The sequence below is a fragment of the Phyllobates terribilis genome, unplaced genomic scaffold (assembly GCF_046119375.1).
Source record: "Phyllobates terribilis strain yellow unplaced genomic scaffold, ASM4611937v1 Scaffold_2__4_contigs__length_985480577, whole genome shotgun sequence".
NCBI lineage: Eukaryota > Metazoa > Chordata > Amphibia > Anura > Dendrobatidae > Phyllobates > Phyllobates terribilis.
The window spans coordinates 387277233-387290358 of NW_027362762.1; the positions used below are offsets into that span (position 1 = coordinate 387277233).

General features: G+C 38.6%; 1 protein-coding gene across 6 annotated transcripts in view; it reads right to left on the reverse strand.

Annotated features, from left to right (window-relative positions):
- EDAR (ectodysplasin A receptor) overlaps positions 1-13126 on the reverse strand; it is a 178101-nt gene that overhangs the window by 50847 nt on the left and 114128 nt on the right. For all 6 annotated transcript variants that reach the window (XM_073664831.1, XM_073664830.1, XM_073664833.1 and 3 more), the window contains one exon: positions 12145-12230. In XM_073664831.1, the coding sequence (XP_073520932.1) occupies positions 12145-12230 (86 nt within the window). The remainder of the gene's footprint in view (positions 1-12144; positions 12231-13126) is intronic.

The window sequence follows — 13126 nt, forward strand, 5'->3', positions numbered from 1 at the left end:
GTCACAGGGTACAGGCTGCTACCATGCCTGCCTGATGGGCACAACTATCAACAGCGCCATCATTGCCCTATCTGATATATATCTATACCTACAAGCATTGTGAAATTAAATATTTTAGAAACGTGCGCTTTCTCTTTTCTTTCTTTAACCAGATTGAGCCACAGCAAAGTGTGGCCGGGTATAGCTAGTAAATAATAAAAATAAGGGATATAACCAAAATTAATGTCTCAGAAGCACCAATCAAAGGCAAAACCAAGAAAAAAGAAAGTGCAAGGACTTAAATGGATAAAAAATGATTTAGAAATCTTTATTTGATAATTATTAAAAGAAATTACCCCCAAAGCAACAAAGCAATGCAAAGTGACACCTGAACAAAAAATTGCTTACACCTTAGTGATTGTCACAGAATACGTTAAATAGGTAGCAATTAAAGGTTTGTTCCAGAAGTAAAGTGACAAATATAATAGGGTCAATCAAGAGAAAAAAGACATGGTTAATTCAAATGTATAAAGGGTAAAAAAAGGTATACTGACGAGCAAAAGGGTAACAATATTTTGAACTTTTGACTTTCAGGCTCCATATCTCACCATCCACTACTGCTTCGAACGTGAGACTGCCATCATTTTATAGACAATCATCTTGGCTATCTCATACATAAATTTGACTTGCAACTATTTAACATATGATTAGTTATGTAGATTCTTGTCATGTCACTGCATTGTTACTGTTTTGCTCCTGGTGATGGAAAAATACTTTTCTTCCTGTATACTACAAAATACAACCTGTTCGCACATTCCTTAAGTGAAAGGTCACTGGTTCGAATTGAGGAGCAGCTATTTAGAAGATTTCCCAAGAAAAGAGAAACAGAATCATCCAGCTTATCGATAGCAGTCTCTCGGCCAAGAAAATTGCCAAACTGCATCATGTGAGTGCCATGACATTTGGGAGACTACAAAATGAAGTCTGTCCATCCATTCAAAAGCCAAGAAGTAGACCTCCAAGCAAAATATTGGAGTCAACAAGTCAGCCCATCACAAGGTCTATTAGTTCTGAAGCGACAAACACAACAGTGGAGGTGGCTCGTGTGCTTCTTAATAGTGAGATCACAGATGAAAAGTAAACAGTAGAAGATTGGAAACAGGTGATTTGGAGCGATGAGACGAAAGTCAATAGACTAGGCTCTGATCGTTGCAAATGAGTCTGGAAGAAACAAGGGAAAAAGGGGCTAACGAATTGAGAAATAGAAGGAACTGTCAAGTTTGGTGGAGGAAGCCAAAGGTGTTGGATACTTGACCAGGATCGATGGTGGTCTTAATGCTGAGCTATATGTAAGTATCCTACAAGACGAGTTAGTTCGTACACTGGAGCACTATGGGTATGAAATGGACGACATAGTGTTCCAGCAGGACAACAACCTGAAGCATACTGTACGTAGAGATTGGCGGAGAAATGGCTTTTGAAATTGTATTAGAGATTCATACATAACTTTCGGCCAAAATTCACACAAGTATTATCAAATGAAAAGTTAGGATCCCTATTAAATTAACTTTTCAGCAACTTGTAAAACTTTCACTTCTGTTTAGACTACTATGTTGAAATTCTCCTCAATGTGTAGTTTTGGAGCACTTAATGGATCTATAAAGGATGAACTGTAAATTTAAACTTTAATTTATATGTTTTTTGCATTTATTATACTTATTGATAGGGAACACTGAATAATTTTCATTAATCTGATTTTTCCAAACTTTTTTTTTTTCTATGGAGCCTTAAAGATGGAGGGTGAACTCCTTTATGACAGAATATTTTCCGATGACGTGTCTTTGTCTTATATTTTCTTTAAATCAAGGTCGCTGTTGTAATTAATTACTGGGCCCCGCAGAGCTTTTGTTTTAGGTATCTCTATGCAGGTTCTGACTGTGTGTGCGGTTTAGCACTAGGTGCCAAGCAAAGCACCTGCATGAGGAGGTAAACACACAGCTGCTACCTCCTAAAATTCTTTTGTGAATGGCCCTGTGTTCCTCAGATGTGAAAAAAAACAAAACCTAAGGTTTTAATGAATGCAGAAAATAAGTTAAGATGTGTGGCTGAATTCTTCACAGAACAATGTATGCCTTGAAGATGGGAGGAGGGGTCAGGCCTCAATAAATTCCACACTGAATGTGCAAGCTAATTACAAGTTCCAGGAATATTATGTGGGGGCAGAATTTGTTGTGAGGTCGATTTAGGCAAATTCCAAACAGAAGGTGAAGATGTTCTAAATGGGAAATGTTCCTTTCAAGCCACAAACCAAAGAAAATATACAGCAGGTTGCAATTAATATGAGCTCCCACACTCCCATTTTTTTTTTTTTAAGCAACCGTTCACTTAAATATACTTCTGGGTTCTAATATGAGAGTGTTTTATGGTATAATGTACGTTTAGCATATCTGTAAATATCTGAAAACACTTTGGTGATTTTCTATTCCAATGACCTATGGAATATTTTGCATTATTTTAGAGGGTGTTGTGCAGTTTTACTAGAGATGTTCAAGTGTAATGAGATGATATCATTGTGTAGGAAATCGGTAGCTCTCCAGTGATAGTGAGGGCTCGTGCTCATGGCTGATTTTCTCATACTAGTGCTATCTGTGGTTTTCATGGACAGCACTTGTACCTATGATATTCTATGTGGCTGTGCACATGTGCAACTTTTTCCTTAGGCGAACCACGCGGTCCAGTCGTGTTGGGGGGCTACCTGGTTGATCCTGCCAGTAGCATATGCTTGTCTCAGAGATTAAGCCATGCACGTGTAAGTACACACGGACGGTACAGTGTAACTGCGAATGGCTCATTAAATCCACGGACAAAATCAGAGAAATGTCCAATTTTGATCCAAGTGTTAGATCAAAATCTGCAATGCAAGTCTATGGGCCTGTGAAAAAAATATGACCATACTCGGATGACATCTGAGTGCAGTCCGATTTTCATGGAGTGACAGAATGGAGAAGGTGGAGATACTTTTTTTTCTCCACGTCCGACAAAACCATATGCCACTCTAATCAAACTCTGATCAATGTATCAGAATGATTGGACCAATTTGAGAAAATGGTCATGTGACCCGACCCTGAAACTATAACCCGCAGCATGATGGGACAGCAGATGAAGGTTGGAGACCACTATTATAGGGCCTCAAATTTTAAATAGTGCAGCTTTTACTAAATATAATGGGCCAGAATCTTATAAATTTGACCAGTTTGCCAGAATCCTTCCTAGTAGTGCGTGAAAAAAAACTGCCACAAATGCAGCATACTAAATTTGTTATCTTTTTTAGATACTTTAGCATCATGCAAGATATTTTTTAAAGGTGTTTAGAAAACGGGGGGAGGGATGTAAAGTTGTTAAATGCACAAGTTTAGTGCACTTTTGATGTAAAATACTGGCCTAAATTAAGCCAGCCCGACACTGGAGACGACTTTACAACGTTAAATGACTGCCAGTTAGTAAGTAATTTCTGATTGACAGTTGTTTAAAAGCCTGTACACAGGCTGCCCGTCCTTCAGATGCACACTGAGCGATCAGTAATAGATTGTTTAGTGCCATTGTTCTCAGCTGCCTAAACAATGAATCTATCTGGCTCTATGGTTAATTTGAAACATCTCTGAATGTCACGTCTACATTTATTATGTATACATTTCAGACAGTAAATCTGCAACAGTCTGTACGTCTGAGCCCAGGGCTAAGCACTGTATTTATATCAGAATGGACCTCCTGCCTATCAACATACTGTATGGGAACAGTTACGGTAGAAGCACTACTTTTTAGCGAAAAGTCGTTCTGCTGAAAATTAAACGAAATGAAACTTGTGTATCACCAGGTTCTTAAAGGGATTATCCAGGGCTAATATAAGATCAACCAGGGTCCGACATCCAGCATCCCCCCAATCAGCTAATATCTGCTATGGTAATGGTTGGATGTAACCAATGTATGGAATAGCTCACCGTAGCTTGTACATTTTTTAGCGGCCTGATGAGTACTGCACTTTTTTTCTCATTCACTTGTTTAAAGGGGTTTTCCCATGAACAAAAGTTCATTTTAATCATTGGCTGTGTCTTACTGTGTACGGAACATGGTCTGATCATACCACAGCTCCTGGGCAGGGGAGGAAGCAAAAGACAATACAGACATTACAGCAGGGGATCGCAGAGGATTCATTTTGTGAGGGAAAACATTTCACTGCCTGTTTTTAAACAATATTTTACTCCACAAAATGAATCCTCTGCTGTAGTGTCTGTATACTCTTTTGCTTCCTCCCCTGCCCAGGAGATGTGATATGATCAGACCATGTTCCTGCACGGTCAGACACAGCCATTGATTAAAATGAACTTTGTTTGTGGGAAAACCCCTTTAACTGTTCTGTTGTTCTGTTGCTGGAGCAGATATCAGCTGATTGGTGGGGAAAAGGAGGCTGGTGTTAGACCCCCACCATTTTCATATTCATGACCTATTAATAGGTCATACAATTCCAGATAACCTCTTTTAATCTACTTTTTATGTTGTCTAGTTGTTTTCCCATAACCATGATCTGTTCTAGGATGGCCATGCATGTTTGATTTAAAAAACATATCCCCCAGTAGATAAGTTTACCAGGATTGTCTGACTCATCCAAGTGTCTACCGCGGAGTGTGGTGGAACACAAGCCATCTTGTGTGTATGGTAGTGGTTGGGCATATACGACTGCTGATATGTCATTGGTGGGGCACTGTTACAGTTTGCCGCCACAATTAGCTGATGAGTGGGATGCTTTATATCTGGTAACAGTAGAAGGCTGATGTTTTTCAGACTGTATACAAATTCGCTCTCCTTCAGAAGGAAAAAAAACTGAGCTAGTATGAGATGCTTTGTTTCCTCTGTAGGACATGTGTTTTGCATATTTATTTCCCATAGAACATTAGCTGTAAGTAAGGCCTGGTTCAAACTGCATTTATGTAATGTGTCCATGGGTTGCATCTGAATAACCCAAAAAATGTATTTCAGACAGATCCCCAACAGAGCTATAACACAAACAAAATTCCATTAGACTCGGAATATGCTTTTTTCCCCAACAATACGCCTCTTTTCAGACGGACACAACGCCATTTTATGCCCAACTGAAAAGATAGACATCACTGGAAAAAAGCACAATCAGAATCCATTTGAACTCCATTTGAGTCATTGTAGCTTATGGATTTATCGAGGGGTCTCAATCATGTTTTTTAGGGAACCAGACAGAGCACCCAGGCACACTGAATAAACACAGTGTGAACAGGGCCTAAGCCTCCATACATCAGTTAAAGGGAATCTGTCACCATTTTGGAGTTATCAGACCTCTACTATGGGCATACAGGTTATAGAAAAGTAAGTCTATACATACCTGTATGGCCCATAGTAGAGGTCTGATTACAGAGAAAAGCGCTTTAATTAATTTTATTTTGTACAGGCTTGGCGTCCGGGGGATGTGAAGCAATCCCCTCCTATGTGCTTATTATTCCCCCAAATCCCCAGCTATATGCTTAATTATCATATTCCCCCCTCCCCTGCACGTTACAGGGCCCTGTGACTGCACTGTGCTCCCTGACTTCTGGGCATGCACAAAGCGCCGCTCACATAGAGCTCGCATAGAGCGCGCTTTGCTTCATCCTGGCCCCGTCTACCTGTGCTCTGCGCCGCAGGTTTCTATTGCGCAGGCACTGAGGAGTCACGGTCACTTCCCAGCACCTGCACAATAGAAACCTGCAGCGCAGAGCACAGGTAGATGGGGCCGGGATGAAGCAAAGCGCGCTCTATGCGAGCTCTATGTGAGCGGCGCTTTGCGCATGCCCGGGAAGTCAGGGAGCACAGTGCATGTCACAGGGCCCTGTGACGTGAAGGGGATGGGGGGAATATGACAAATAAGCATATAGGCAGCGATTTGGGGGAATAATAAGCACATTAGGTGGGGATTGCTTCCTATCCCCCAGATGCCAAGCCTGTACAAAATAAAATTGATTAAAGCGCTTTTCTCTGCAATCAAACCTCTACTATGGGCCATATAGGTATGTATAGACTTACTTTTCTATACCCTGTATGGCCATAGTAGAAGTCTGATAACTCCAAAGTGGTGACAGATTCCCTTTAAGTCTTGCCAATGAAAACCAGGGTTTTCTTAAATGACTGAAAAGTAGGTTATATTATGAATACTGTCCAGACCCAATTCTAATTGTAATATTATCGATTACTGATTATGAAACTGTAATCTAAGAAAGAATCTACAGACTTGAAAGAAATTTCCCATAATAATGGCCTATGTTAAAAGGAGTCTGTCACCAGGTTTTTGCCCTCTAATCTGAGAGCAGAATAATGTATAGGCAAAGACCCTGATTCCAGCAATGTGTCACTTACTGAGCTGCTTGCTATCATTTTGTTAAATCCCTGTTTTCTCTGCTGTAGTTATCTGCATGTTGAGCTTTGTATAACTCGGCCCACACCACTGACTAGCGCCTTTCTATCCATATAGAGGGTACACAGAAAACTGACAATCAGTGATGGGGACGGGGCTATACAAAGCTCATGAATATGGAGGACTACCTGGCAGCAGATTTACTAGTCCTCTAATGAGAATTTCCTGCTGATAAAATAGTGATTTTATTAAAACTACACTAAGCAGCCCAGTAAGTGACACATGGCTGAAATCAGGGACTCTGTCTTTACATTATGCTGCTCTCATATTAGGTGGTAAAAAGCTAGTGACGGATTCCCTTTAAAAAGAAAAAATAAAGAGGCCATAAAAAAGATGTACCTTTGAATTCTGCCACTGTTGAATCCAATGTTGATTATGTATACTTTAACTTTTGTAATGCAAGGCCGATAGAAAAGAGTGGCTCTGTTTCTTTTAGAAAGCAGCAATGTTTTTCTTATCTCCTACAACTCTTTTAAAGGGAACCTATCAGCTTGAAAACAGCTATTTACTTACAGATATAGTGTTAATCTGCCGGTAAATAATGTTACAATACTTCCTGGCCACTTTCCTGAAAATGCAGCTACATGGAGAAAATAAACGTATTTCTTCCCAGGAGCTGCTGGCTTTCAGTCATGGGGGGCATGCACAGAGTGATTACAGTCATCGCTCAAAGCACTCTTCTCTGGGAGTGATGGCTGTAAGTACACCCCAGCACTTGGACAACTCGCTGTGCACAAATGCACTGTCAATCAAAGTGCTGGGGTGTACTTATAGACATTACTCACAGTATAGGGACTGGTACAGTAAGCCGTAAGTATAGCTGATCCTTGCTTGCCCAATGATTAAAAGTTGATGGCTCCCTGGAGGAAACAAGTTAATTTTCTCCTGGAACCTGCACTTTCAGTATGGTGACCAGGAATCATTATAACACTATTAACCCTTTATCTGCAGGTAAATAGCGTTTTCCAAGGTGACAGGTTGTCTTTAAATGAGATCACTATATGCTAAAATGTTTTGTCTGTATATCATTTTTTCTGTGTTTTAATTTTACTGATTTGATGTTCTAGCATTTTCACTTTATAGAGGAAGGTTATTTATTATTTACGCCTGTGGTCTTTATGGAGAACACTGGATGATTCTTGCTTTTACATTATACTAATTACTTATTAAGTAGAAGACTGCGCTGTGATTTGTTATGACATTTATTGATTGCATACATTGACATATTAAGAAGATAATAGATGCTGAGATGATTAGCTGTTAGGGGTTAGTATTGTTAATGTTCTGGCATAGTACAAGATGTGACGGACAGTCTATGAGTTATGGATTGTGACACAAGGACAAACAACAGTGACGGTCTGATTTTCAGTTTCTCTTAATACACTTTGGACGTTTGTGTGGTCTTTTTTTCTTCTTGAAACCTGAGAAGAAAACAAAATACATGCAGTGAGGAAGTGTGGAGTCTGTTAAGAAGTGGGTTATCTTAGGAAGTAACTCCGTGTACCTGGGAGACTTTCCTATGCTTTTCCGCATTTTCAGGATAAGATCAATTAAGATGGAAAGTTTAAGTCAGTAAGGAAGAACTTGTAAAAGTAAGTCATGATTAGAGTTCAACACGGAGGACATTCCAAGCATGCAAGAGCAAAGGCAGAGCCACGACCATACACTTCTTGCGTCTGTTATTAAGTCATCACTAATTTGTCTAATTCTGTTCTCCTGACTTTTTTTTACATAAATAAACTTGGTTCAAATCTGAAAAATGAATGTTTTAACTGTAATCCAGCCTCGACGGGGAACCATACAACAAGGCCAAGTGGCTATGATGCTCATGATGTATCATAGTTCTTTATTCTAATTGAATTTTTATTTTAATTTAAAAAAAAAAAATGTAATTGAAAACTTTAAACATTTTATAATACCGCCAAACTCCTACTGCCCCACCACACAAAGAAAAGTCCCCAGTTTCAGAACATATTTTATAAAGTGCATTTCCACTGTAGGAAAAGTCCAGCATATAACAGAAAAAAGGGTAGTGTTATGCAAACAGGAGAAATGGCAATACGACAAATGATAAATCTGTAGCAAAACTGCAATTCCTATTTTCCCTCTTATCCAAAAAGCCCAAAGGAGACAAAGAACACAGGTATACTGTATTAAGTCTTCCTCAGCCTCAAGTGGAAAACCAACATGTCCTATTAACATACCGCGGATCCCCGACCATCAGCTACAGCAAACCTGGATTTTTATATTTACTTCCATTTTTGCTTTAAAAAATGCTCCTTGGTTTTGCCCATTTTTAACACTCTATGTACATTGCCTTTTGGCTATGCAATCTGGTTTGAGTCATTTGGATAGCTTGAAGTACAAGTACATCTGTCCAGAATTAAACTTGGATAATCTTTGAAGAAACTTTTAGACCTTCATTTCAATGCACAATCATGTCAGAGATAGAAAGATTTCAATCAAAACCACAGACAGTTTGTAAACTTATATTTAAGCAATAAAAAGGAAAATACACTTTAATATAGATAATATGACCTTGGGCTACGATGCAGATTTTTTTTTATTGGTGAGTGAGTAGAATAATCTGAAATGTGAAAGTTATCAGTGTGCTACATGATGACCAACCACACCCATGATGCGTCAAGAAATGGACAGCAGATATTATGCTGACATAACAGTATGATCTCAGAACATGAAATTTAGCCTACAAGCTATAAAGAAAAATATTTAATTTGACCAAGGATTAACCGAGTTGTTTTGTGCCAGGCAAACAAATGAAACACTTTAAGCGTATTAGACTGCTGCATCAATCTTTTGTGTTACCCATCTAATGACCTCCAGATCAGAATGAACCACGTCCTTCCCTCTGATGATGGACCATATTGCATGCTATCACTGGGTGATTAGTGTAAACTTGAATGAAAACATGAGAAAGTAGAATGGCATTCCATATACTGAATTCTTGATATGTCTGTATCTCATCATCAATGAAGACCATTAAGTTGGCCACATGCTTTCGAGAAGAATGGTTTTGAAGTTCAAACACTAAAGGAGCGTAGGACTAAACACTGATGAATGGCAAACATGTCTCTCCATACAAATCGTCTACTGTCCACACATGTCATCTCCAAGTGTCAGCTGTGTTGTCCTTTATGGCGTGCATGCCCATAAGAGTGCCCAAGGTTTATAGGGTTCCTGCAGCCCCTGTACTAAATTCTAACTCCATTAAAGTCCTACACATGCACCACACATATATCTACTCCACCACCATTTTATCCAAATGATTTTAGCTTTAATGTAAAACTGTGATACTTTCCATGTGTTTTTAGATTTTTACATTTGAATCCACTGCTTTAACTGGAAGTATAATCATCACATACAAAGCGAACACCATGTACTTGTTCTTATGCATCTTCAAGACTGAACACTTAAGACACATATTCAGACATCACTGTGCGTTCTGTGCGGATTTAATGATGTATGTGATTGACCCAATTACATAAAGAATCTGCTGAACACATTATACTTTATTGTATACTATGTATTCCTCAGAGTTGGTAGTAAGAATATCGTACAGCAGGATGTAATACAAAAATTGCTCTAAATTTGACAAATTGGGTAAACCTTGCTATGTGGTAATATTTCAATCCAATTTCCTAAGGTCATTGTGCACACTGTTGTGTTAGTCAAATAAAATATATGTTACGTTAAGAGAGAACGTCCAATACATGTATGGGAGAGTAGAAAAATAGAGGAGAACATATGATGTACAACTTCTTGAAAATCTTGATATGAGTTCCTGGTGAACCAACCTAATTATCTTCTTCTAGAACCTTGAGCCCCAAATAATCATACTGATACCACAATGGTATACATGCCATTCTTGCACATATCAACCAGTGTTGGGACCAATTTACATTTCAGGAGAAATAGGTAGAGGTGACAACATGCAAAGTTCAATAGCGATATCAGCTGTGAGGTGATAGGTACCTGGCATCTGTAAGGCTAGTAGGTTTTAGGCTTTGATTTACAAAGAGTGGACACAGATAGAAAAGGGCCCTTCTACAAAAACAATACATGGGCCCTTTACAGTCCAATAACTCATCATAATGCACAATTCCGCCTGCTTTGGAGGTAGAAGTGAACCCCCTTACCTCCTGGGCCCCTGTGCAGCTGCACAGGTTGCACCAATGGTGTCTCTGCCCCGGCCATATATGTTACACATTCTCTAGAACCTAGCTACAGGGATAGTGCTTACATATACAAATAGGACATTTTTGTGAAATCCACCTACTACAAAGTGATTGGCAGAAAATCTAATGTGAAGGCAGTATGTCCTCTAATGATTTACATCAGGGAAAGAAAGGGTGGAGCATATTGGATTTTATCAGGTTTAAGGGTATGTACACATGTTGAGTATTTGAAGAAGTTTTTTTCTGTTGCAAATACCATAGTGTTGGCAGGGAAAACTTTGCATAAAATATGTGCATTTTTTATGTTTTACTTGCATTTTTCCCAATTCATTTGATTGGTTGAAAAACGCTGCAAAAACGCTGAAAGAATTGATATAAAAAAATGCTTTGAAGGCTTCAAATAAGCCATGTATGCATAAGATTTACAAAATCTAATTCACTTTGCTAGCATTGTATATGCTGCATTTTTTCAGGGGCAAAAATGAGCAGAAAAAAGTAGCAAAATGCAATGTGTGAACAAGTCCATATTCTCTGGGGGTTTTTTTTGCATTAGATAAGCTGCTACCTGACACATATGGCAACTGCTTATTCCCATGTCCCTAAAGAAAGAGGATAGAGAAGACACACTGTGTAGAAGTATGCATTTTTCATTAGAAATTTGGGCTCCGTACTGTAAGCAACTATAAATATATATTTAATAAAGGACTGCTCCAAACCTATGATGACCATGTTGACTTGTATGAATATAAGGTAATAAAGATATTTGCCTTACCGTATGTATCAACATAAATGCTTAAAAAACATAAAGAAAACATACATACTTCAGATTATTCTTTAAACTCTTATCATTCGGTGAATGTTTTGGAAGTATAGTGCGTAGTATACTGTAATCTTACCTGCTCTAGAGATAAGAGAAATCCGATGCTTCATATTTGGACGAGCTACATTATACTTCAAGTAACCATTAACATTAGACATTAATATTAATTTATATTTGATCAGTGTACTGATAATTTATATTTATTGTATGAGAACTTTAAGGTATATTTTGTATTCAGTCTTTTACACATTAACCATCTTCTGAGCACATGTGCGGTCACAAGCACGCTCTCTCTACTACTCTATGTGGCACCATCTAATATGCCGCTTCCAAGGCTTTTTATTAGATCTCATTTATTTTCATCAGAGCTTACCATACACATCCCAAATAACTAAATGATGTACTCTGAAAGTTAGAGCAACTCTCTAGTTCAGTGTCGGAGACTTTCGATGCCCACTGATTATTGGGTTGTCTGAGAAGTATTGGTGCCATGTTGGGGTAGAGAAGAGGCGGCTCTAGAATGATAGATCTTAAGTGTTCATGGGTTTCTTCTAAGACACCCTTGGAAAAATCAATTAGTTTCCATGTTTGTGTTTGGAAATACAGTATTACTTTTACTTTAGGACTACCATTAAATTCAAGTATAAGATGAAAAAGAACATTGGTTTACTTACATTCCTTGACACTCGGAGGTGCTGCGGTGCAAGGTTGACAAACCATTTCATGAACGCTTTTGGGGCGGCTCTCTAACAAGTAGAATCTGGTTTGAGGATCAAAATTTTAACATGCTTAAAATATTTGATAACAAAAATGTAATGCACAATATATGTGATTTTGTGGAAAACTTCCATTGTATTCTTCATAATATTACAGGGGCTATCAATTGAATGAGCCGAAACTAGACTAAGCTGCAGAGCTACTGTGCCAACTGTGTTCACAATAGATTGCATCAGAGTGCTCATCAGTGGAGTCCTAGATCAACTAAATATTGAAGACTTATCCTTAGATGCAGATGATTGTATATTCTCTAATCCGAGAGGATCGATTCAATTATGCAAATCACACCCTGATCAAACGTTGATCAAAGTTTGATCATAGTGTGATCTGATTCTCTCAAAGGAGGAGAAGATGTAGAAAAAAATGTCATTCTGTCAGTCCGTTGAGATAGGACTGCACTCAGATAGTTTCCACGGACTCATTGACTTGTATGGCCAATGCGATCCGAACATCGAATCAAACCCAAGCATGCAGCTATTTTTTCCGTGAAGTGGTGCGGTCCGAGGAACAAATCTGACATATGCACGGCCACATAGGATAACATGGGTTCGAGTGCAATATGATATTATTGTCGGATCGCATTCGGACCGAAAATATGCTCATCTGCACTTGCCCTTAGCATAGGCTGTCAATGACTAGTATAGAGAGCCAATCTAATGTCCATAGCACAATCCATAAAAGTATACAAAAATCAATAATATATGAAAATCCTGCCTATGAATATAGCTAAAAAATGAATTTTTGTATTAACGTTGCTATGCCTGGAAGTCCCTCATTACAAGTACCCATAAGTGGGATACCAAATGAAATACAAAAGGAAGCATGTCTCCTCCTGCATATTCCAATGTCATTGTGTTTTTATAGCATGCACCATATTTT